The sequence below is a fragment of the Aspergillus alliaceus genome, assembly GCF_009176365.1.
Source record: "Aspergillus alliaceus strain CBS 536.65 unplaced genomic scaffold BDW43scaffold_16, whole genome shotgun sequence".
NCBI classification, from domain to species: domain Eukaryota; kingdom Fungi; phylum Ascomycota; class Eurotiomycetes; order Eurotiales; family Aspergillaceae; genus Aspergillus; species Aspergillus alliaceus.
In genome coordinates this window covers 197,801-224,117 of record NW_022474699.1, presented here as the reverse complement: position 1 = coordinate 224,117, position 26,317 = coordinate 197,801, and the positions used below count along the sequence as shown (strand labels likewise).

The 26,317-nt window shown below is 46.4% G+C and overlaps 3 protein-coding genes across 3 annotated transcripts; all 3 read right to left on the bottom strand.

Annotated features, from left to right (window-relative positions):
- Positions 1-939: 939 nt before the first annotated feature.
- BDW43DRAFT_273303 (uncharacterized protein) lies at positions 940-2,223 on the bottom strand. The gene has a single exon (XM_032041611.1). It carries the CDS (start codon positions 1,820-1,822, stop codon positions 1,169-1,171), a length of 654 nt encoding a protein of 217 aa, XP_031901327.1. The 5' UTR covers positions 1,823-2,223; the 3' UTR covers positions 940-1,168.
- An 18,722-nt stretch (positions 2,224-20,945) lies between these two features.
- Positions 20,946-25,581, bottom strand: BDW43DRAFT_55971 (ankyrin repeat-containing domain protein). The gene is made up of 3 exons (XM_032050236.1): positions 24,523-25,581; positions 23,680-24,474; positions 20,946-23,624 (listed from the first exon to the last, which is right to left on the bottom strand). The coding sequence occupies exons 1-3, from the start codon at positions 25,473-25,475 to the stop codon at positions 20,984-20,986; spliced, it is 4,389 nt and encodes a 1,462-aa protein (XP_031901326.1). The 5' UTR covers positions 25,476-25,581; the 3' UTR covers positions 20,946-20,983.
- A 43-nt stretch (positions 25,582-25,624) lies between these two features.
- On the bottom strand, positions 25,625-26,248 carry BDW43DRAFT_310151 (uncharacterized protein; the record flags this gene model as incomplete). Its single annotated transcript, XM_032046855.1, has 1 exon — positions 25,625-26,248. One exon carries the CDS (start codon positions 26,246-26,248, stop codon positions 25,625-25,627), a length of 624 nt encoding a protein of 207 aa, XP_031901325.1.
- Positions 26,249-26,317: the final 69 nt, after the last annotated feature.

The window sequence follows — 26,317 nt, the reverse complement described above, 5'->3', positions numbered from 1 at the left end:
ATGCCAAACCAACGCAAAACCATGGAAAAAGCCGACGCGGGAGCTGTTCGTGTAACACGCTCGGGGTATGAGAAACACAAAAAGACATTAGGTACACGACTGGGTATCTGAGAACATCCGAGCGCTAAATCAACGGACAACGTACACGAGAAAACAAACCGGGGCAAAAAGAGGGAGTATTAAGAAAGGTAGGTGAACTAAGAACAGTACAAGAAAGACCAAGCAGTGTTAATGAAATCCGGACATAAAGAGGAACTTCCCGAAATGGATCCAACCCAACGCTACCATGAAAGAAGAAACGGAGGACCGCCCAACGCCGGCGCATAAAAATGAAAACGAAATAAAAATGAGCAATGGAAACAAGGTTATCGTCAGTTTCCGGTGAGTCATAAGGAAAGATAAGATGGATGACAGTAGCGGTGAGGTGGATCTGTCTGGTGATAGGGTGCCAGGCCCTGTCCAGCGTGCAGACAAGGTGAGAGTGAAGAAAAGAGGAGGGGAAGGAAGAAAAGCCAAAAGCAAATTCCAGGCGAGGCGCCGACAGCGAGGAATTAAGTAAGTAACTGTGCGGGCCTTGTAACTCGGCGGTATTGGAAATTCCGTCCGGCTACGGCGCGTAACCAAACCATCGCCGCAACCAACCAGCGGCAGTCGTCGGCCAAGGCGAAAGGCCAAGGCGAAAGGCACGTGCGGGTCGTCATCAATCAGATGTTCGGCGAAAATCATTCGGATTGGCCGCCGCTTGTGATTCTCTGCAGATGCGTTTTCGGTTCGCGTGTCCCATGTAGTGCGACCAGCGAGGTTTGAAGGGGAGAAACAAGATTGGATGCTCCGATTGGTCACTTGACGTGCCCTCAGAGCTGCCAACCGGAGGGAAAAAAAAAAAAAAAAAAAAAAAAAAAAAAAAAAAAAAAAAGAAAGAGAGAGAGAGAGAGAGAAAAAAAAAAAAAAAAAAAAAAAAAGAGGCAATGACAGAGTGAGAAGCGGCTGAAGGGTAGATAGCACTTTTAGAAGTCTGGAAAAGTCGACGGACGGGGCAAGCTTGCCGATCGGCGGACTGCGCTGCAGCAGCTAGCAAAGTTGGCGTGAAGGAGCGACCAGAAAGGCGGGATCTGGATCATGGCATGAGCACGGTGGAGAATGTTGATACAAGGCGCGACAGACGGATTCAGGCGCGAATCACGGCCTTGGTGGCCGAGGGAGTGCGTCGCTTGCGCTCGGGAACAGCCCGACGCTTCTTGCGCTTCGCATTCTCCTTTTCGACGGTAGCCAGCTGTGCCACACGCATGGCCTGCTGAGCCCGCGCATGCGCCTGCACCTGAGCGAGGAATCGCGCGCGCTGAGCGTCCTCTTCAGCGGCGGCGCGCATCATCTGGATTTGCTGTTCGGTCGTCAGATGACCGGGTCGGGTACGCTCCTCGACGGCCGACTCCTCTTCCACGGCGGATTCGGACTGGGGGGTCAAGTCAAAGTAAAGATCCTCGTCCGAGATGTAGGCGCTGCCGGTGGACACCTCGGTGTCCATGCTGATCAAAGAAGGTCGGTTAGGCCAAGAGGGGAAAGCGCACGCGTTGCTCATCCCAAAGGCCGTCGAGAAGGAACACTTGCGGGGGGTGATATCCAGTAGGGAGTCCTGCGGAGTTGGCGGGGGGGCCGCGGGAGCGCAAATGGGTGAGCCCCCATCCCAGGTCGTATCGAAGCTGAAGGCAACCGCGTCGGTGTTGGCCGACGCCTCGCTCGGAGAGGACCTGAGACTGGCCGCGTTGCCACTCCAGGCCTGGAGGGGAAACATTGGGATTGCGGTCGACTTGGTGTACTTCATGGTATGTATGTGTGTATGTGTGTAGAGTGGATCGAGAAGATGAGGTTCAACAGCCACAGAGGCGGCGGGATGTTGTAGAGGGAAGCTCCAGTATGGGTGAGTGGGGATGAGTGTTTGCTGACGAGAGAAGTTCGAGGGAAGTTCTCAGAAGATAAAGTGAAGAAGATCGACAAGTCTGGGGAAAGGACCCAGCAGGAGGGAAGGGAAGGGATGGGAAGTAAATAACAACCTCCGTCACCGGTTAGGCAGTAAATGGTGGTGAAGAAAATCCAGTCCAAGAGTGATAATGTATATGTATGGCCCAGATCGATCGGGGAAGCGTCTGGACTCCCTTGCATATCCCAACAGATAAGGCGTCGCGGGGGGGGTTGGTGTGATGCGTATTTTTTTTTTTTTGTTTTAAAAATAAATAATAAAAAAGAAAATAAGAAATCAACGGATTTATTTTAAAATTCAAGGGGGGGGGGGAAGAAGGGGAAAAAAAAAAGAATAAAAAAGAATCAATAATGCAGGGCTCCACCGAACAGCAGGTAGTTAATAAAGTGATCGCCAAACAAAAATACCGGGCGACAATCCCTCAGACATAGAATCTTCCGTAATGCTGGCCAAGTAACTATACCGTACCCAACTGACGCGGACGATCAGGCGGAAGGGAGGCCCCGGCAGCTGTACGATGTATTATGTATGAAGAATCGAGTGGATGGGGTTGAATGGTAGTAAATAGGGCGACCAAAGCCTGACCGAATCATGGATCGAGTCTTTCCTCATTGATTCTTTCGTGATCTGGATTGATCAGTCGACTCGAAAGTACCACTAAAACAAATAATGATACTTTAGACCAGACAAAGAGTTGAGAGAGAGAGAGAGTGAGGAAATCTGACAGCAGACCCCGGTCGGTGGACGTGGATCTATCGCTTTTCTTTTATCATCTGGAATTGAAAGAAATATTTATTTATTTTCTTTCTTTTTATTTTCCTTCTTTTCAGCATCGGCCCGCGGGCCGGGGAACATCGGGTTGGGGGGACGTGGGGAATCAAACCGTCAAAGAGTGAGTCAAGAATTCCTTCGGATCGTTATTATTATTATTATTTTTATTATCATTACTCTTACTCCATAAATTTTTTAGAAATTCAAATTTTCTACTAGGAGTATTATTACCCGTGTCTGTTACCCGAACGAAAAAAAAGAATAAAATCGAATCAAGTCAAATAAAACCCCCCGTACAATCTCACTTCCCCCAGTCTCGATGATTTCTCGGTGCTTGACTCATGGGAAATGGAGTTATTTCGGAGGAATTCTTCCCTTTGTCCCTCTGCCCTTATCGAGCCTCTCCACTCCGGCTTATGTCTTAGCAATGATGACTGTGATGACTCCGGAGAAGAAACAAATGCAACCTGATAGAGCGGAAAGGGATCACTCTCCCGCGATGCGACACGATTAACCCCTCAAATCCGCCACGGTCAGCGATTCATCAATCAACTGCGGCCATCGTAGTAGATTCTTGGGCTCTCGTGCATCTGAAACGGGTTGTTGCGGTGTCTGTTCCGTTGTCTGGACAGTTGGTCTCGTCCGTGCTCTGCGTAGATAGTCGTAACATTATTGAACTGTCCTTCCCCAAAGGTTCAGTTCGGGGTCGAATCAGAGGGGGGATGAATCACACCGCTTCGATGTTTGACATCCTCGCAGCGAACGTGCATACATTATACTGCGGGCGGATGTACGTCGAGCTGTATGTCTATTGTCGATTCCTGTACAGGGACATGGGGTCACCGCCTGTACGTGCCATACATTATCTCTTACGACTCACACACCGTCGCTTTGGGCGGTCTACAACAGGAGGATGATTAGCCATTAATTTCGTTTTCCCGCCAGAATTCCTCTTCGAAAATAAATAAATAAAATAAAAAAAAAGCAAATCGCAACCTGACGACTTTTCCTTCCAGATTTTGTTCCAGAGTTCTGCGCGGTATCCGCGGCGGAGACTTGGTTCTTTTTTTACCCTTCTTTTTTTTACCCTCTACTTCTTCTTACACCATTTTAATTTCGGGTCCTTCGAGTTGTCATGTACTCTGATGAAGTGGCCAGGAAGGTACCTAGATTGCGAATTCGACGATAAACTGGTATCAATCAGAATTAAACCCGTTGGACCTAGAACCATTAACAGCTCGGGAGATCCTTTGACCCAGAACAAAGGAAAGTCTGGATATCCGTTGAACCGCCCGAGAGCTCCCTTCCTCCCCCACTGTTTCTACTAAAACACCCGCACTATCGCCCACGTAACACCGATCGTCTTCCTAGTCAGGAGAAAATCCCTAAAGAGAAAAAAAAAAAGAAAAAGGAAAAGAAAAAGGAAAAGAAAAAGGAAAAGGGATTCCTTCGTCACACAGCCGAGAATCCATCCGTTGATTACACTATCGTGAAAGGTGTGCGGCCCTTGTCCGTAACTACAACGGCCCCCAGACTCCGTAGATAAAACGTTCCTCCGGCAATCGCCCCGTTTAGGGGAGGGAAGTGGCGGAAGATTTCCTCCCGTTTTTCTCCGCCAGTGACATGGGCTGAATTTTCACGTTCAGAAAGGGAATGCAAGACAAACCGCGGATAAAATTGGGGAGAGCCTCACTGTCACGGCCTTGCCACCGGGTCGACGGCGCTACGCATTTTAGCCGAGGCTGGATGGGGCCGGACGCGCGACAGTGCTTGTTTCTTGCTTTCTTGGGGGGGGGGGGAGGTTCAGGGGAAAGCTCGTGGTTACCTAGAGGGTCCCCCTCGGTAATCGGTCGAAAGTCGCGCGAGTCCCGGCCAGCTGGATCATATGGTGATCGTGCCTGACGATGGAGCTCCCAAGCTCCAGCTACCGGAGCTTTGGAAAATAGAGGGCCCCTTTTCTCTGTCCCCTGGAAGGTGTTCTTGCTGCCCAATCAGTGTATTTTTAGTGTAGTTAGTGAGAATCAGTATCATGAAATTTGCCCTTGAAATTTGCTGGAAGGATCAATCCGATCCATAGAGGGCTGAAGGGATTCCCCTCCTCTTCGGCTCCTGTTTTAGAAGTACTTCAGATATCATACGTACGCATCAGACGAGACGCCCGCAACGCATGTGCCGAGCGGACACTGCCATTCTCGAATTTCAAATGTTTGACAAATATTCGACAATCTCATGAAAATAGTACGCACTACAAACAAAGCACGACCGATCTATCCCGGCAGACAGTTGACAGGTAACTCGGCTCTTTGCACAGCTTTTCATTTATTAAAGTAGGGTCTGGCTTAGGCCTCGGCTGAACGCCAGGGGAGGTCTAGACTCAGGCACCACACTCCACCTAATTTTAATCAGATACTCGAAACTATCAATCACGATCCATCAATAGTTCGGCTTAAACGAACCTAATTATTATTATTAAACACCACTTCCCCCCGGGGAAAGCAATTCCGTCTCCCGCGAAACGTCTCGACGATCGAACCGTCATGTCGGAATCCTTCCTCCCCCCACTAATAAATAACTGAAAATCAGGTCGAAACGATCGCCGTCCGCTTCATGCCTCATTTAGGAAATTCAGTCGCCCAGATGAGGCGTTTGAGACTGGTCGACTTTCTTTCTTTCTTCTTCATTTTCCACAAAGGTAACACTGGTTCGGAAGATGCGGAAGGGGAAGCCGTCCGTCCCAGGTGTGAGGAAAGTGTGGAGATCCTCTTTTTGTACTGTACCTTGATCCCCCATTTCATCCGAATTTTCCATTGGTACCTTTTTCTTTTCCCCGTTGCTCGGGGTTTGGGAAATCCTACAACGCTGATTGGTTGGAAACTTTCGACGAACGCCCTTTGTTTTTGTTTATGATTTTAATTCTCATTCTGTTTGTGATCCAGAATGAAGACTTCTCACCTATCCATTCCTTGTGTATCAATCTGCAAAAGGGGCTGGCAAGGGTAGATACATACCTATACCTTTTCCCCCCTCCCGCATCATCCATGTACAGTACTTTGTCCCACCCATTCTCCCCCGCTGGTTACATCCGATCGCTGGATCGATCGAGCGATAGGTCGAATCGCATCCCATGATCCCGGGTACCACCCTGCATTGCCGCCCCGTACGGCTGTTACTGCGATGCATTGGGTCCATGACTATCTATTATTAATGTATTACTTACATGCGCGCTGAGGAAAATGATGTTTGCCACAACCAAAAAGTACCATCTCCGCAGGGATTCCCTGCGCGACGACACATCAGCGCCAAAGGGCGGTGATTCACCGCCTGGATCAAGTATTGGATACGACGCTGCCATGCGATGGAAACAGTGAAGAACACGAGACCTGACTCAGTAGGTCTTATTATTATTACTTTTACGAACTTCTGGGGCCGAAATCCCCATATAGAAGGCAACATGACAACAACCCCAGCATTCTTGAGTCATCGTCATCCACGATAACCCCAGACCAGGTGTCTTGTCTGGGGATAAACAAAAAGATGGGGTACGCAACCGCATGTGAGGGAGTTGTGATCGTCAGTCAATGATGCACAACTGCACAACATTCCCCGCGGCTTTGTCCGGGGCTTAAATCCCCCCCCCCCCCCCCCTCCCTCAGAATACTCAGTTATTCTAGGAAATGAATCTGAACGCACGGAGCACCCTGCGTCTTACAGAATGCGGTCCGAGCCCGGGGGAGAGGTTTAAGGTGTTGAGGTGTCGAGGTGTCGACTCCTTGCAGCGCAGATGGAGCTGGCGGCTTTTTCTCTCCCGCTGCCCCGGATTGGTGTTTCCTGGTTTCCAGCTGAGCGGTGCGTGACAAGGGAGAAAAGGACTTCTGACGACGCGTCCCCCATCGCTTCCCCGGTTGATCAGTTGCGCTCTGCACGGGGGAAAAACCCAGAATATCAACAAATACTTGGTTCTATCATAAAGTATAAGCGCCACAGGAACCCCACTTCCAGGTATGTGGCGTTTACCCTGCAGGCTGAATCATATCTACCCAACAACCAGGGTCGCCTCTATGCGTTAGGAACGGATATGACGATATTTGGATCTCCATACCGACTTCACATAGCTCTCAACTGTGGCTGAGCTCTTACTCAGTGCGGTATGTAGCTGATTCATGTCCGCTAATGATCGGCACTATGCGACACAGGCTTTCCCTGGTCTAGAGCGAGAACAAAGCGCTATCAAAGATATGCCAAGCGCCACCGACGACAAAAAGCCCAGTCGGTCGGTCAAGTCTCTCTATCGAAGCGATCAATCTCCGATGACCTTATCGACATCACCCCTCCGTTTCCTTGAAGCCTGACTGGCACCCAGCATTCCTCCCATCGCAAATAATATCCGATCAGCGTGCAGCATTGGGATCGAATGACGCTGACAGGACCAGAAAAGACACGGTGTAACAATATAGGCGTGTAATGTAGCATCCGTATCCGTATCCTACGGTAAGCCAATGTGATCAACCTACTTCCCCTATCAAAAACCATCGATCCTTCCGTAGGCAGTGTCCTGTACAATGCAACACTCACTTCCCTTGAGAACCCTGATTCCCATGCCAACCGCCAACCAGCAAATCCAGACACAAAATGGCGCGTTGTCCGGGATCCCAAAAACAGGAACGAGCCTCATCGCGTTACGCGAGTCTCATTCCCCGCGTCAACTGGTAAGTAAGCCATTCCATCATAAGTAAGCACAACAATATGACAAACATGATAATCTGAATAAGACCGGTCGGCTTTGTTGTCACGGTCAGTGAAGCTACCACAGACCGAGAAGTAGTATTCGTATTAGTATTGGTATTAGTCATTTATTAATGCCGACACTGCATACCATTACATCAGCCTTGTAAACGGGGCTGCTTGTCCTCGTGGTTTGGCCTGTGCGGTTGTATGGACGCGGACAGGGCGGCGCCCTTATCTTTTTAATCCGCGGCTCTTTGTTACATTATATTAATTGTAGTACAGATAGTATCAAGTCATCATTTATGTGGAGGCTCCACCCCTGGTACCACAGTAGAATACCGTTTAATGCCCTTATATACTCTAATATGGAGGATGTCTATATTAGTAGGACCACAACAGTGTTCAGAAGTTGTATTATATTACAGATCCAACACCAACACCAACACTAACACCAACATATTGGAACAAAACAACACTCAACACTTCATTCATCCACATACTCACACCATAAAGGTCAATAATAAAATAAGGCAAAATAAAGATGGAACCCTTTTTCAATAACCACCAAAAATAAAACAACGAAAACAACGAAAACAACGAAAACAACAAAAACAACCCCCACCATCAAATGAACCCATTAGAAACAGAATAATTGATTATTGGGCCGCCATGTAACCCAACCCCAAACGCCCAAACACAGAAACCGAAACAACGATAAACGCCTCCCCTCTCCACCCTAGACCTTCTAGAACGGACGATGAATCCATCGCTGGTTTACTAGGGTTGTGATAAGGCGGGAAAATGGGGCCAAAGGGGAGGAAGGTCTTAGCTTGGAATTAAATTAAAAAAAAAAAAAAAAAAAAAAAAAAAAAAAAAAAAAAAAAAGCCGGCACACAGCCCCCGTCTTTAGATACTACGTAGGTAGTAGCCTAGATAGTGGGTATAATAGTGGGTATAATTTGCTCCGTATGGATTGACTGGGGAAATTGATTTAAATGGACCAGACTAAATGGGATGAGGTGAGATGAGGGTTACATTGATTTTTGGGGGTTGGATTTGGATGATTTGTAGTTTTGAGTTTGTTATCTTTCTTTAACTAAATATCTTTAAAAAAAAGAATAAGGATATGAGTCTTATGTACATATGTAGGCTGAGGTTGCGTTCGGTAGATATATAGATATATATATGCTCTGTAGGGGTTGTGGTTTGTGGGGTTTGCTTATTGTGCATGTTGTTTAACTGTTGGTATTTCGGTATAGACATATTCGAGGGAACACTTCGTGTTTGTGGATGTTGATGCTTTCCTCCTTTCTAGAATAGGTAGTAGTGGTCAGATTAGGAATGACTCCGGACATCAGTCATTGTTGCTGTTGACAGGGAGGGGGGCTACTGAAATAAAATAGGACTATCTGCGTAAGGAAACATTGAGTCAAGCAAGAGCCTGTTCTTTTGTGGCGATTTATATCCTTTAATACTAACATATTTTGTATGATAATTTTGGGTTGAATACGGATACTGTGACTAGAGAGGATCTAAGTACCACAGAGCTATATCAAGTGCAGGATATATATCAGAGCTTATAGGGAGTAGCTACAGAGCACAATGTTGACCAAGCAAACACATAAAGAAAATAAGCTTTTCCGTGCAGTACATATATATACATGGATGTTGTTTATGATCCAGTTAACCGGGAGAGAAGGAGTTTCTAGAATGGAACGAAAAGGAAAATAGAATAAGCCACAACGAAAGGGTTCAACTTGAGTTGAAAACATGGTTCAACTGAGATACCCCCGGTGTTGGCTTATGTAATATATTCAAAAGTAGTTAGTTAGTTAGTTATGTTAAGGTTAGTAATCAAATTACAAACAGTGTATTCCTACCGGATTTGGAGCTGGGACAAGTTTCTAATATAAGGCTTACGCGTAGCAGTGCCTTTCTGTGGTTACTCAGGGAGTCTCTGTTTGTGGCGAATATCAGCTAGGCTGATCAGCTTTAACCCCTCCTTGGATTAGTAAGGCCGGGTTGGAGGGGTTGATGGCGTGCTAGAGAGGGGTCTTCTGCAGGTGGATTATTACTTTTCGCCTGTTAAGTGGTGGTTATGTGGCCCGTGGGGGTTCAACATCGTCGCAGGCAGGACGGAGTACTCCGGATCCATATACAGCAGTGCAAGTGTTCACCGCCACGTGTGGGTTCTACTGGAGGGGAAAATCTGGCTTATCTTTTCTCTCTCTTCAAGGTTCAATATTTCCTGTATGTCGACTGGAAATACTCCGAGCATACCTACATTATCAAATAGTTTCCCGCAGGCAGTTAATATTAGCAATATGAATCATAGCCGGTAGAGCCATGTCCCCGTAAACTACCGGCCGATACACTCGACCCTTCTAGAACGATTCAATCTTTCTGATCCACCGGCTAATAGACGGGCGCGCCGCTAATTGCCTAATTTCTACTCCGTGTGGGAAACCGGGAAGCAGCGGTGTATATTGACTACGTATCAAATCTTGCATAAGTGCGTTGCGCCACGAGAATCCGCTTCCTTGTTACCTGATTTGGATACCAGGTGAATTACTGAATTACCGAGGCGGATCTGCGTTATTATGACTATGCTATAATACTTGGTACTATGCCATTCCCCTTTGCGACATAGAGGGTTTCGTGGAATGATCGAATTTTATCCGTATATTATGTTGTCTGAAGACGGGAGGAATAGCACTAGCTACCGGATAATATAGCCCACGGTAGCGCGAATCAAGTAATGAAACATGAGAAGAAAGTAGTTTGACCAGATATAGATGTGCAGTAACTGGCTTAATGCCACAACAATGAAGGAGGGCTCTTGCGCTCCTGTGTGACTATCGCCAATCTGACCAGCATGTTTCTAGAAGATCAAATCATTGACCAGAAGCTCGGGCTGACAGAGGTAAGCTCCTTCATGTGGATGTTTCTGACTTTGGGTTACAGATAGAGGATATACGCCAGCCGTAATCCCTCGAATATTCTCCCAGATTCGCATCTAATATTTGGTACAATCGTCAGTTAAATTTCTCTACACCTTGGACGAGCTACGGGGGTTATCTCACAGCTTCTCACACCCTTTTCGCCGTTAACTGGATGTATGTAAGCTGGGCCTGGAGATGGGGATCCCAGTACGGTAGCGCAAAAGACACATTGTTCACGGCAAAGTCCCCTTACAATACTTAACGCTCTCGCCTGAAGCCAGTTCAGGCTTGCCCCGGCGTCCTGCGAAGTCGACTCTCCAATAGTATACATGGCTTTAATGGCCACCCGGAATGAACTGATGGAGGCTGCTTCCGTCTGATCTATTTGTTGTTTAGCTTGTCTGACCATTCCGAGGTCTTGCTCCAACTGCTTTAACTCACCAGTTTTTGAAGCAATATAGTTGCTCGGTGCTAGTATATGTTAGGAAATTAGCATTTATGGGGCGTGCTGACCTAGAACCCACTGTCAATGCGGTGCATATTAGCCTTTGTATTGGAGATTTCCAGGCCAGCAAGAAGTCCACCGATTTAGAAGCCAGTGGTAGTCATTAGACAGCAAGCCTGACAAGGGTAGAAAAATAGCACAAGAAGAAGAGAATAAAATACAACCTACCGTAATGGCCGCACCTACGGTGGTGAAAGAAGAGCCAGTGCACCTGTAATCGGGAGCAAGCCTTGTGTAAGATGTTCGAGGTTTTCTGATATGGACTCTGCATCAGGGACTTGTATGTTAAGGCAATCAAATTAATTGTTGATCCGTTCAATCTCAGTGAGCTTGCCTTCTTTATCCTCCGCTTGTGTCGAGAAATCGTCCCGGTAAACTTGCACGGAGACAGTGATACTCTCAGCTTTACCTTGGATATCATTACTCTTTACCTGGAGCTCACTATTCGTTGGTAATTATTATTTAGGCAGTTTGCTCTTTTGACACCTCATTGGTTCTGCTTACCCCCTTGAAAGTCACCGTCCGCAGGGTTCGGTCACCTACAACTTTGCTTTCATTCGCGCAAAACAGGATGTCTTCATTGCTGAACAGTAGCATACGGTGAGTGCGGTAGATAAGAACGATTGAGACAGGAACTAACTCAATGCATGGGTGTAGATCGATGTAGTATGCTCCTGGCTGTCGTCCGCCAGACTTTAAAATAACTATCTCAGATTTGCCCGTAAGCCCAATATATCCCAAGGCCTAATATCTCTTTGAGCCCAATGAGAACTACACACTCACTATATGTCGTTACACCTTGCCTTCCAATGACGTGCCAAACCTCCCATTCAGTTTATTCAGACCCATCTGCACCCCGGAGATTGTTCGTGATACCCGTACCGCGGTGACGCCTGCTGCCCCCTATTCAAAGCGAAGAAGGCCAGAAGAAGTTCAACGTTAGCGTTGCTAATGCTTTGAAAAGAAAGGAAATGAAGGAGTTTCGTAGTTTGGCTTCGCAAGAAGCTACAGAAAGGGCCGTACGACTTTGGCGTGCTTTAACTTTGCTTCGACGAAGAAGTTCCTGCGGTGTTGCAAAGGAAAAAGCTTCACGAGCCCATGAATTTAAGCTGTGAGATACAAGGCCCTCGATCATACGTGAAAGATGTCATGTCATGGATGAGTTGTATGATGAATCTTCCTCAATCTTCTAGACTGTGGAGAGACATGGCAGATCTTCAAGGGGAGTAAGATGCAGACTTGTAGACCTTGAATGAGCTTCGTCACCTTCGCTGCTCAGTTTGACATTTGAGGCTAGGATAGAGAAGGAAGGCCGGAAAGGGAGATTGAATTCCTACACGGATCGACGCACCAAATTCAGCAAGAGTTTTCCAAGTCGACCGAGAGACCCGGAACTAGAGAGACTCATTGTACTCTTTCCCAGTCCCAGTCTATATCCCTAAGCTCCGTGGGCATCATCGCTAATCTCTCAGCTTGGCCTGACAGAATAGCAGATCGCCGGGTTTACTGGCATTACCATCATGGCAGTAGCCCTGGCTTGCAGGAGGAAAGGCGAGAGAGTTCGTACCTAACCCCCGCGGTTACAGATTCTTAGGGCTAATTGGTGTCTTATATATGATGCATGGGCCTTGAAGGGATGCAGAAGAATATGGAAGATAAGCGGGCTGGGGTTGCGTTAATTCAAAACACGCGAGCAGGGCTTGTCTAAGTGAAGGCTATTAGGATTTGACTCATTTACGGAGGTTACCGGACCTGTGAGGGATACAATCAGACACGCAGAGTCTCTTCGGATACACAGAGAGCGACGGGACTTTGATAATGCGAGGAAGACAGCTCTCAACATGGCTATACTTGTTAGTCTTCATAAAGCTTCATATCACAGGAAATTTGGGATTTGGACCTACTACATATATGTACCCCTTCCCTCGACGAGAGGAGATCGGGAGAGTGGCTGATATTGTTAGTAGACGAGAATCTTCCGGACTACGTCGGCACATATCGTCGCGATATCACAGATATTAGTCCTAGGCAATATATACTAGGCGACATGGGTAATGGGACCATACATCGGCCATTGAGTCAGTAATGTCGGTTAAGTGCCTGATATATCGAAACCATTCATGCTCAAATGAATTGTTAAATCATCCTCCCTTCTTACCAACACACTGAATTCTTACTCAATTGACGATAATTACGCTATAACATAGTCGTATAACCTAGCCTTTTAAGCCGTTAACCTTGGCAGGTAACCATTCTAGCATTTAGCTGTCGATACTCTACGCAAACTATAATCTAACACAGTATCTCTCCACTGGTCATCCTATGAGGTAGCACAGGTACACCAACGGCCCAAGTGTCACCTAGATAAACCCACTCTGTACCACCCACCAAGATCTCACGCAGGAGAGTGGGTCAATGAGGCAGAATTCTTTATTCTCCAATGTCTGTGTTCCCTCTGTTTCAGAGATGTAGCAGGAGTGCGTTACACGGCGCTACCTTGATTGTAGCTCTATGCTACCTTTGTGCTTGTGCGCGGAACTTTGTTGATGGGAGTGTTTGGACCCCTTTGTGGTTCTTTATTGTGGCGTTTGGGGTGTGGTGGTGGGTGGGCTTTTCCCGGTCTTTATTGGTCGGGGATATAAGGCGTAGCTTGCCGTCTGAGTTTGCTTTGAGGTTTGCTTTGTGTATTGGCTTTTTGGAGATTTGAAGGAAGGTTGGTGATTCTGTGTGATGATTATGTGGTTGGGAACTTGTCGAGAGTTGTGTCAGTGTGGTAACTTGGACTTGGTTTTGTTAGGGGTTAGGGGGAGGGGGGATCACAATGGATGTGGTTTGGTGTACTGAGATTTGTTTGTACGGAGTCGGTGTGAAGAATGTGAGGGCTTGCTTTGTGCTTTGGTCTTAGTGGTTAAATTTGGGAGTATTGGGGTTCGTGTATGATGTTTCAGAGTACCTTTATCTGGTTTCTGGACCGTGCCATTGCTCCATAGCCAAGGGGAATGTCTCCTTAGGGCTCATTAATCTGTCGAGATGGTGGAGTGTATTTGTTAAAATCGATAGTTCTCCTTGGTGATAGTGATAAAACTGATGATAAGGGAAGAATGACAACCTAGTATATCCTATATTAAACTACTACAGAAGTTTGCAGGTTATCTTCGTCACATCTACAATATAAAAAGGGACAGGCCTCTAGTCACAACGTGTTAATGAGGGCTTATTGTCTTGTCAAACTGTCATCTTCTAAGGATCCCGCTTGGGTCTTTCGAGGACAGATGGTCACAATTGTCCCTCCATACAGCTGATGATGATGATGATTATTCATACGCCGACCCCTCGCCTCAAGGGCGATATGCGGGACTATCTCTATCTGTACTCTATCTGCATGGCTATTTACAATGAACTATTACTTTCCTGATGAATTTGGAGCCTCATCAAGGCCTGTGTTGGCCAGTGCCTGGTACTCTGTTCTGTGGCCCTCGTGGCGCGCGGCTTCAAAATCTCTGCAATGCTTCTGCATAGTCCAGTACCGTACCTAAGACACTACTGTCCTGCGGGGCATCTTATAGCCTACCTTCCTTACCTTGGTCAGCTCCTTCTAGCATATCCGAAATATTGTTGAATGCTCTTCCAATTTTGCACTGTAGCTCTTGGCGCAGCCTGTTTAGCCGCGGGCAGTTAATTAATACATGGGCCACTGTCTCTACTGCTCCATATATACATTTTTTGTTATCTCGGTGATAATGCTGCTTGCCATATATTGCCAGCCACGAGTGGCCGGTCTAGAGTTGGATAAGAAGATAGACTCAGTTGCGAGGTAGTAAGCTGTAAAGCTAGTAGGTACAGTTTGAAGATAGGGTCTTATTAATTTTGTAGAGGTACTCTCTCTTCTTTAAGGCCTTTCATTTTTGTTTCTATTCTTTGATAATTCTGCGGCGGATATATCTCTTTTCATGGAATAAAAGATATCAGAACAGATATTTCTTTTCTAGGCCTACTGCTTCTTTAGCCAGCCAGTCTACTACCTTATTTCCAGGGTCTCTATAATGTCCCGGGACCTATTGTAGTTACAGCAGGGTTCCTTAGGCTTTTAGCTCTCCAGCTGCCTGAAGGATAGCCTGAATAATTCGCTGGCCTGACTTATTCTATAAATATATAATTGCCTGTAATGCGGATATACTATCGCTGAGAATTATTGCAGAGTCTTATATTATTATTACAGTGATTTGATTCTTCTGCACTAGTTAAAAAACCAGCCCAATTATATAATAGATTGCCATGAGTTCTGCTAAGTAAACCAACCAGTGATTCATTGAGCCTATACTAATTTATCGAGTCCCTAGAATCTGTTGATTATTGTCCAGGGCTACTGCTACAGCACCCAGGTGGTTTTATTGTCCTGATATATCTGAGAATACTGTGGTTTCTGTCATTGCTTGCCTTGTTAAGGCGTTAGCTTTGGCCTTCTCCCGGTCAGGCTCAATTTCAATTTCCGCAAAGGGTTAAGTTTGCCATAGTGTTAAGAGTATTGGGTTAATGGTTTCTAGGGCTTGTAGGCGGCTGGAGTCTATAGTCCATATTATTTCTGCTAGGGGAAATCAATGGCCATTTCCAATATGTGTACTCCGCGCCGTTGCTCGAATAATCACTCTGTGGATTGGGTGATTATCTAGTAAGGTGCTGAGACAGACCGCTACTATCTATATACATTGCTTAAGCCGCAGGTGGGTAGGTAATATATAGGATTCTATTTCAAGTGCAGCTGTGGATACTGTTCTGAAAGCCGAGAGAATCTGGATAAGGACTGTTCTTTAGACTGTCTATAGAAGCTTTAGATATGTTTTGTCTCTGAGTAGATTATGCCAGACTGTAGATATATAGTCTATGGCTGGTGTTACACATGCTTAGTAGAGTTGCTGTATCTGTTCTGGTCAGAGATATCTAAGCCTTCCAAAGACTATATTCACCTTGGTCGCTTTCTTGACTGTCTACTGTATATATTCTTTCTATCTCATCTCTTTATTAAAGATAATCTCTAGAAGCTTGGCCGTGTCGGCTGGTTTGATAACCTGGCTGTTTATAAGGATCTGTCCTTTACCATGTTCACTCTTGTGATAAGTTAAGTGAATCAGCCCAGTTTTCTTAGCAGTAAAGGACATACTGGTTTATTATACCTATTTCTTAATTTATAGGATATCTTCTTCCTGGATTTTCTTGATATTTTCCTTCGCTGATAAGCTGGTTCTCCAGCGAAAATAGTTATCAATAAATACTGATATACTACTGTTACTGTCCACTGGTTAGTCTACTAGATCTAAATTAAAGAAGTTAAATAGAATAGATAAAAGTGGAGATCCTTATACAAGGCCTGCATGTTCTAGCGGTAGGGATTTAGTCTTAAAGTTATTAAATATAATATTAGCTTGTCAGTTCTCTATAAAGCTATAGATTTACTGTTAAGCTTGTAAAGGAATATCTTTAGCTTATAATTAAGAGTTAAAACTGATCTTATTAACTCTATTAAATATATCTTTTAGGTTAAACATAATCAGTGTGACTATCCTGTTTCATATCTATACTCTATTAATTATATTGGCAAGTACCAGAAAGGCCTATTCAGTATTGTGATCTGGTCTTCCCCTAAACTGTATATCCGGGAGCAGTCTATATTTCTCAGCCCAATAGGAGAGTCTTTGAGCCATAACAGCTTCCAATACTTTTTCCAGGATATTTAGTAGCAAGATAGGCTGGTATACTCCAGATATTAAATAGTCTGGTTTATCTGGTTTCCGCAGTACTATAATTCGTGTCTATTTCCACTGACTGGGATAATAGCCTAGTTCCACTGATCTTGTAAAGATCTTGGTAATAGATTCCTTCAGATATATCTATAGTCACTTCTAGATAAGTGTTGGGATTCTATCCTTACCAGGGACTGTAGTTCCCTTAGCCGCTTTAAGTAATCAGTGAATCTCCAGTTCTGTGATTAGTTCCTATAGTAGCTTCTCTATAGAGAACTCAGTTTCTTTATTCTCAGGATCTGCTATTTTTAGGAAGAAGGTTTCCAGGAATGTCTCTGTCTTCTCTTAATTATCTGTGATTTCTTTCGTGTCTATCTTGAGTATTAGGATACTCATGTCAGTATCTTAAGGATATATATAGATAGCTGCTCTCTACAGTTAGCCTTTATCTACTTTATTAAGGAACTCTCTCCAGTAGCCTGTCTTTGCTTTTTTAATTATTCTTATCTATTATTATCTTTTCTGCTACATTTCTTTAAAAAGAGTTTTTATTATTAGGTGGTTAGGTTCTAGGAATACACATCTATCCTGCTATCTTTAGTAGATTTAATTAACTTCTGTTTGTTGGACCTTAAGATCTGGAGTGAACCATTACTTGGAGTACAGGGATAGTACTAAGTATAGAATATGCTGGTCCAGAATAGTAATTATTATATAGATCAGCTTCTTAACTACTTAATCCAGATCTTGGTTTGACAGGATCCTTGGTTATGGATTAATCAGCTTTAATATGCCTTGACCTACCTTAGTCCAGTCAGTTTAATCAAAGACTCTTTTTAGTTTCAGTTTTGTGTTTTACTTTAGTTAGAGATTCTATTCCAAGTATATCCCGCGATAGTCTGATCTATAGTAATTGTGATACAGTTAGCACTTGATTAGCCTTTCTATATTGTTAGTAAATATAAGATCTAGGACCGATATTTTTCCCGGTTCTTGGAGAGACCAGAATATGGGCTAGCCCGGGGCCAGGCATCACTATAGTTTATGGGCTTAGAAGAAGTTAATCAGCTTCTCTGCGTGTATTATAAAAGAGTAGTGGACTGGGCGGTGGCTCTATACAGGGTAGTGGCGGTTCTAGTCTCCTGCCAGGATAAGCTTTGTTACTCAGCTGTTTCCTTCTATATATTGTTGGATACTTGTTTAGATTCCTTCTAGGATTTATTATATGCTGGAGACCTCCAGTGCTTCGTATATTGTAATAGATTAAATATAGATAGAGAATATAAGGTATTATAGTTCTGGGATCCAGATTTTGATAGCCATAACATCCGGGTAATTACAGTAAATTTGATAATATAATAATATTAAGATCCTCCAGTTTATATAGAGGAGACTACGGAACCGGACTGATTTATCTGTATAGATTAGTCAGTAAAGTCTCTATACACTGTAGTTAATATGGCTTTAATAGGCAGTTATTGGTGGCTCTTGGATCAGGAGTATATCAAGATTCTGGTTCTGGTAATCATTGATAAGGACCTCCATTCCCGGTCTGGATTTCATGATATTCAACTGTAGTATATGAAGGTTTGATATTATTAGAATAACCTGGGATTGAGAGATACTTGGCATATCCAGTCTCCTGTTAGGTATTCTCTATTACAGTCTGAGCATTTAGGTCTTATTCCTGGGAAGCAGTGGTGTTGGTCATGTTATCTTGTACAGTAGCTATATTTCACTTGCTTCTTATATAACTAAGCTAGGTGGCTAAATTGTTGACAGTAATAGCATCTTTTCTGTTTAACCTGATAGAATTCAATACTTTCAATAAATCTCTGGCCTACTAACAGTCTATTGTTAATGATCTATTCTGCTGCCTCCGGTGAATCAAGCCAGATCTCTATCAAGGCAGACTTATCTATAGATATGTCTCTCTTCTTTAGCCATATGATATCTTTAATCTAGAATTCTTTCTTCTTAAGTTTATTCTCTATTATGATTTTCTCTATTCCTTGTTTCTTGTTGTCCTCCAGGTTAAAGTTCTCTATAGGGACTCGGTAGACTATAATACTAAACCAAGGTTTTACTACTTTAGTGTTATTTCCCAGCTCTTCCAGCTACTTAGTATTGTTCCGGGCTGTCTCAGCGGATTGGGTATCTCGGAAATGGATGACATATCCTGTTTTTATGGAGCTGATACCGGCTACCTATACTTCTTTAGTGGACTCTGTATTCAGAAGAGCTGTTCTGATGTGTGTGTTCGCGGCTTCAGTAGGTAGGAATCTTGTGAACTAATTGTTATTGATATTGTTGTCCAGGGTAGGCGCGGTGCTGATTTGAACGCAGTTAGGCTCTTTCCAAGGCCGTGGGATTATTACATATAGAGGATGTTTGGGTGTGGCGGCTGCTGCTACAGCTGCGACTGTGGCCCATGACTTTGGGATTGATAGGGTCTGTATCTTGATCTGGGACTGGAGGATTTATATCTCTTCTTGTAGCTTTGTATTCTCATTCTGCAGCTCCTGTTGCCCGGTTTTAATCTCTCTGATTTCTGTCCTGGCTGATTTGATGGTAATGTTTTGGTGGGCGATGGTTTTCTTTAGGTTAGTGATCAGTGCCCAGACCATCTGGTTGGTGATCTGGTTACTGGTGTCATCTGGTACATTAAAGTCCAGAGGTGGGATTGCTGTGTTTTGTGCCTGTGTTCTCCTTGTCCTGACTCTAGGGGCTGGTGCCAGTGTCGGCTCGTCATTCTCCCTTGCAGAGTTTTCAGATATCCTCGGGGTGATTTCGGGATCACCCGCTGACAGGATCGCCATGAGGCCGGGGTTAGTTCCCGCTCGGCACACAATGGCAGCCACAACCACAAAGTTGGTTCAACAACAATTATACGGTTTTCAACAGGATCGATCTACCTTCCCGCAAGTCGGGCACTTACAGCTGGTTGCAGAAGTCAAAGTGTCGTCTAATCCCCCCCCCCATACAGCTGGTTGCAAAAATGGCGAGAATGATTATACTCTTCCTTTCTTTCTGAAACCCTAAGACTAAGCCTGATTAAGTAAGGCTCTGGAACAGCTATAATCCGTGTAAGTTACCAGTAATGAAGAGACAATTCATAAAGATTATGCTATACAGATGATCTGTACCGCACTGTACCAATGTACCGTGAATCACTGGAAGCTTTCAAGCAAACTAGTCCAACCCTTGCATGATGCTCAGTTTCCGAACACTCAGGCCCACCACTTTCTTGGAACAACGCCTGTGGGGTTCGAACTCTGATTGTTAAAAATTCGTTGCGCCAAGGCTGTCTTCAAGCTCCATGGAGTTAGGCCTCGTTATCTCCGCCTCTTCCAAGATGCGTATGTAAGCAAGACACAAGGCGTAAGGCTGGTTCTTCAGCCGCTGCCTGCAGAGTGGCCCGCTTCGCAGCAACATGGATAGGGTAAAGATTCGTACTTTCGCTGTAGGTAGCCTAGGTAGCATTACCTACCGTGGTTCTGTGGGAGCCCCGTGTTCCCCGTGTGCGTATTCATGATTACGCACATGGTGTTTGTAAGCCTAGATAATCTTCGCCGCTGAGGTCGGAGATGGGCTGGAGCTGAAAATTACGCAAATTGACTCTGGAGCCGCGGAGTCGTGCAAATGGGGGCGAAAATGGCCTCGTGGGGTGACCTCGTGGGTTAAACCTGGTTGCCTTAGGCCTGAAAGGCGTTGTGCCCTGCGAGGTCTAGGTGCTGCTCTTGGACAAGGGACGGTCCTTGCGGGGGTGGAAAGGGTGAAACGGTAAACTAACATCAAAGTCGCGTTGAGCCGCTTTTGAGCCTCTTAACCTTAATGGGTTGTTATATATCTGTTGTGATCTCAGGGGAAAGATGGGCAGGATGAGGCTGTATCAGCTACACGTACGTAGCCTACTGAGGACCGGATAACATTCCGATAGATACTCAATTCTATGGACGACTGTATCAACTATCTTGAGCACTTCTGCTTTTTCTTCTGCTAATAGGTAAATCCTTCAGGGGCTGAAGAGTTGGTGATTCAGCCAAGCCGCTAGGATCACGTGGTCTCGTATAGATTCATATCAATATCTATTAGCGGGTGGGCGAGAGGATGGACTTTGTGAGCTGGGATGATGGAGTCTGATGACTAGTACGGGTAAAAGCATAAAAAGAGCCACATGAGGGACTAAGCAAGTGTCTATTCATGGATGTTCTAGGATTTTTGTCGAGAGATCGTGAGGAATACTTCGATTTACGCCATGAAGTAGCAGAATAGGTCCTGGGGAGGAACGGGCTAGCCAGGGAATGTCAAATTATTCGCAATATCAACGGCTATCTACACTAAAAATCGACTCCGAACTGCTGGACCATCCCCATGCTCTCTGACTATATTCTCTGATCAGCGCTTGAAGCTCTCTACCCTGCTCATTATGTCGATAAGCCCGGGCCTCCAGTGTCAACCCCTCGCTGTCCTTGCCGTTCACTTTAGCTCCACGGGCCAGCAGCATTCTTGCCAGAGTCACATCGTTATGCTTCACAGCCCAAAGAAGAGGAAACTGACCTGTGCTGTCTGGACAATTCACATCAGCTCCATGGCTGAGTAGCAAGCTTGCTACATCCTGGTGGTTGAACTCGACGGCTACAAGGAGTGGCGATGTACCAGAAATGTCTTCCAATCTCATATTAGCGCCGTGCTCGAGCAGCTTTCGCACAACACCGAGTCTTCCATCGGCAGCAGCATGCCAAAGAACCGTTCGCCGATACGGGCCCACTGTGTTGATTGGGGCCCCGTATCTTAGTAGAAGCTCCACAACCTCTACATGGTTTCCCGAAGCTGCGGCTAAAAGGGGCGAGTTTCCGCAACGATCCGATTCACATACGTTAAACACGCGCTGCTGCAGGAAGATGTCGACGACTTCGGTATGGCCATAGAGACAAGCTAAGAAAAAGGCCGTCTGACCATGCTTATTTGCAGTGCGTATCAAGTTCTGCTCCAGTCGTTCGAGCAGTGGACTTATCACGTTGGCTTGACCATTGCGAGCCGCCCATGCGAAGAATGTCAGCCCGGAAGTATCAGTGGTTTCCAACCACTCCGGGCTGACACTGTCCAGTAAGAAGAATACCACCTCTATGTGTCCGTTGCCAGCAGCCCATGACAAAGCGTTTCGCTCACTGTTATCGGTCAATTCCGGCTTGGCTCCCATATTCACTAGAGCTTCTGCCGCCCTCAAGTGGCCTTCTCCGGCAGCCAATGAAAGCGCTGTTCGGCCACTGCTGTTTCTGTGATCTAAAATAGCACCGTGGTCAAAAAGTATCCTCAAGGTCGACACGTGCCCGCCCTCGGCAGCCCACAAAAGTGCTGTTCGACGATGGTTGTCCTGTTCATCGACAAAAGCACCCTTTTCCAGAAGCATTGTCACCATGCCGCTTTGACCATTCTCAGCTGCAAATGAAAGTGCCGCTCGCCGGGCGCTGTCATTCGCAGTAAGAGACGCTCCTCCTTCCATCAGGGACTCCGCTGTGGCTAGGTGGCCGTGAGCAGCTGCCCACATAAGTGCGTCTCTCCCTTCCTTATCTACAGCCTTGATTGATGCTCCCTTCATTAGGAGAGAAATTACCGCATCAGTATGGCCATTGCCAGCAGCCCATGAAAGCGCCGCTCGACCACTCATATCCTTTGTCTCTGTGGAAGCATTTGTGCTCAGTAAGTACTTCACAACGTGACAGTGACCATTACCTGTAGCACTTATTAATGGAGTACTCCCGCTAGGCTCATCCTCGTTGACGTCGGGGCGATCCTTCATCAGAGACTTCCAAACTGTTGCAATGACACTTGAAGCAGGCTCTTCGGGAATGAGACCTTCCTGCCCGAGTAACTTTTCCACTACCGGCAAGTGGCCATTTGCTGCGGCCCAGAACAGCGGTGTTCTCTGTGACTTGTCTTGCGTATTGATGGAGGCATCGTGCTCCAGAAGCTCCGACACTATCTTAACATTGCCGGCCCCAGCGGCCCACGAGAGTGGCGTCCTTCCATTGGTATCCTTTAGATCAATAGTGGCACCCTTTTCAAGGAGGAGTTTCACAATATCGTAGTCGCCCTTCTCTGCAGCATACGAGAGCGGAGTTCTGCCACAATCGTCCGTGGGATTGAGATAAGGAGTTCCTCCCCATACTGTATCCCACAAACCGTGGTACCAAGTCGGAGTTTCTCTGGTCCGGATTATAGCCTTCAATGTGTCGTGCAACCGAAAATATGCCGCCAGGTGCATGTTTGTCATCGCAGTCTCATGAGCCTGCGAATGATACTGGCTCCCATTGAGCGCAAAAATTTGGCAGCTGCTTTCAGCGACTATATCCATCTCCCGCATGAATTCAATAATGTTGCCCGTTGGAAAGTTCCGGGACATCATCACATGATGTCCCCAGTTCTGAGCGGCATATTTACGCAACATACCTGCGGGGGAGCTGTCAGTGCAGACCGTTTTGTTCGTCCCAATGCTTGATTGTCTGCGGCTGGATAAATATGTCATGCAAACGCTAGCTATGCCGAAGTGAGCTTCTAGAGGCCATTCAGGAGGCCATTCAAGATGCCCGTAAACGGTTGCGTGTACAAACTGGATGACATCGGTTGTTGTATTGATAGCCACTAACCCGAGGCATGCTGAAAGGACGGATTTCTTGTCATGACTAGTAGGTGAAGTGATGCCGCTGTCTTTCAATTGCATCGCGATGGCAATTTGGAGCTCCGACCAAGTGAAAGGTTTCAAAGCGCATGACAGCCATGCGAAAACACAGTTGCCTATCTTCCTTCTGTCGTCATTTTGCTTCCCGAATCTTTCCAAGATTTTAGCGTAAATCTCTTGGTAATCAGAATGACTGTCCGGGAGTGTCTCCAAGGTGTCTATGGCTTCCGCTGCGGAGCTGCAGCTCCTAAATAGCTGAATCCAGAGATACGCAAGCAGAAATCTATCTTATTTCAGCCTATATACTACTTACAGGCGATGATATGAATACAGCTCACCTCGGAGTCTTTTCCAGGGCTCGCAAAGCACTAGTTCTTATACGCTGCTTGACCGATATGTCACTAGAACCGAAGGGCATTTGATCAAGATCCCGGTCGAGATATGCCTCCAAATCGCTGACTGGGACTTGGATCTGAAGTTCTGAAACATTGCTGCGAAATTGATGGGTGACCCAGTGGGTCTCGCTCCACGTCAACAATATATTGACATTTGCGTTCCCCTGAAGGTCCACTAGCGTTGCGATAAACTGCCGGCAGTTCTCATCAGAGCCAAGGATCTCCTCGAGTGCGTCAATAACAATAAAAACACGCTCGTAGGTGCTCGAAACCAAAGTCAGGGCCCTGAATAGTTGGCCATACTTCGGTGGCTCCTGCCGTTGCAGACACTGCTGATGGAGCTTGGTTATGTTCTGTGGAATGAAATCCAGCCCGGTATAGAGCTGTTTCAAAATGTTTGATAGAAGCTTGAGTGGACTTTTTTCAGCCTGTCCGATGGGTTCACAATATATATATGCAATTGTGGTAAGGGGCTCGCCTGAGAAGTGTCTTTGCAAGTGTTGGATGACTGCAGATGTTATGACTGTCTTTCCGGTTCCCGGGGGGCCTGAGAAGAGGAGGGTCTCCTTGCGCTCGTTCAACCATTTTTTAAATTTCTCATTCGTGAAAATCCATTGTCCTGTACCTTTCATATACATGCTGTGAAAATGGCGCTGCTGGTGCTCGTAATTGATCGGGCTAAGCCAGGTGGCTGTCTGTTGGCGTTGCCTTTCCGCGGCAACTTCGTTATGTGCCGACCTATACACTGTTAGAATGTGACAATAAGGGCCGGGGTAGCTTGCGGACCTTCTAGCGGTTTGGTAGGGTACGTGCTCGAGAAGTGCTCTTGCATATGCGGCAGCGGAAGCAGCGGCGTACCCATGCCACTCACGATTTTTATGGGAGTCACAATAGTCAGCTATCCCTCGGACCACCAAGCAGGAAAAGTTATAAAGCGTTCCTGCTGCCTCGGTCTCAAAACAAATAGCTCCGAACTGCTGGGCTAGGGCATCTCTCCTTCTAGCGTCCTTGATCACCATCTCGCCGGTTCCGATGGTCCCATGATGTACCACTACATACGGCGAACCATTCTCATCATTTCGCTGTTCACGGGCTACCAGCCTGGTTGTATCACAGCCACACTCGGTACATAGAGCACCTAAGGCCCTATGATTATAATCTGCCTCAAAAAGCCGGTCTTCGCTTGTCCCCGGATAGGAATAGGATAGTTTCAGGTCAGGAGTATCAAACCGCCTGAGATTCCTGCCGATGGGATCTTGATCACGAGTTCTGCTCTCCTCGAGCTTTTTGACCGCGCCGAGAAGCGCTGCCGGGGGACGGGAGAGACAGCCTGTCCGGGTGATCTGGTCGGCTTCGGCTTTCCCCTGGTCATACCTCACAGTGCCAGGGTGAACGCTCGCAGGTGTACCGACTACCACGTCTCCAAGCCGAATATCCCCGCTGTCTGTCTTCACAGGAACCCCTCCCCCGATCCCGACCAACAACGCTAATTCCAGATCTGGAAAAGATCTGCTCATCCGCTCGACAGCCCTAGCAGCAGGTACGTTCCCGGCTTCAGGGAGGACCACAATAACCACATTATGCCCATGAATACTACAAAGCTGATAGGCATTGGAGTCTCCAGCAATATATGGTGCCTCTCTATGCTGTTTGTCCAACATCTGCACTGCCGCATTGTATTCCACGCCGAGAGGGCAGATCCAAGCGATGGTATACCGTCTTCGAGTTTGACCTTTCATAATAGCGAGTTTCGAGATGTACCTGACATAATGTAGGGCGAAACAGGATGGTTGAAATTATGATTTGGAGTTTTTGACGATTCCAGAATTCCCAGCCTGATCAAGGAGGGGTTGGGCCAAGGGACTCTCACGTGGCCACAATCTGAGCCTCATCGATCGGCGGTCAGCGAAACTATTTTGGCCAACCTGAAGTCAGCCTGAGCGGCGGCACCATGGCCTACTATGGCCTGGCATCGAGCGGGCCGCCCATGCGGAACCACAGCCAGAAATTCATGTACAGGCCTTGCTTCTCGAACTCCGGAAACCCCAGCACCACAGCGCCCTCGCTTGCCCATAATAAGCCTGCGGAGACACCGCACGTCACCACACCAAGCAGGATAAGCCACTCGTTGTTGCTGCTGGTATTCCTTCTCTCCTGTAACAACGCCGCGGTATTGTTCCGCGACCGCATCATGTTTTGTCCGTAATTGTCTTTCGGCGCTACCTTTCCACTCAGTGCCGTAGCAGTTATTCATATACAGTCCAGCGGAGTACACGGGGTATCCAACCGCACTAAGAAAGAGAGTCCAGGCAAGGCAAATGCAGTTAGCAACGGATCCGCTAAAAAGGCATAGAAAGCCCATAAGGCAAAAAACAAGGGCGTTAGCCGCGTTAACAAGGTAGGGTTCATGGACGCCGCCAGCGCCGAGCAAGGACATGGCATTCCAGAGGCCGGGGTTTAAGAAGCCCACGGCGCCGATGACGAAGGCATTGAAGAGCGTTGGCGGTACCATGTCCGTAACTTGAAGGGGGTTGTGTTCCCAGACTGGACATCTCTCTCGGGACGGCCCTTCGTGGCGGAG

Excerpts from the sequence above, each read along its gene's own strand:
- BDW43DRAFT_55971 (XM_032050236.1), bottom strand. The coding sequence starts at position 25,475 with ATGAAAGGTCAAACTCGAAGACGGTATACCATCGCTTGGATCTGCCCT. Across the intron at positions 24,475-24,522 it reads CCCTACCAAACCGCTAGAAG|GTCGGCACATAACGAAGTTG; the intron begins GTCCGCAAGCTA and ends AACAGTGTATAG. Across the intron at positions 23,625-23,679 it reads GCCCTGGAAAAGACTCCGAG|ATTTCTGCTTGCGTATCTCT; the intron begins GTGAGCTGTATT and ends GAAATAAGATAG.
- BDW43DRAFT_273303 (XM_032041611.1), bottom strand. The coding sequence starts at position 1,822 with ATGAAGTACACCAAGTCGACCGCAATCCCAATGTTTCCCCTCCAGGCC.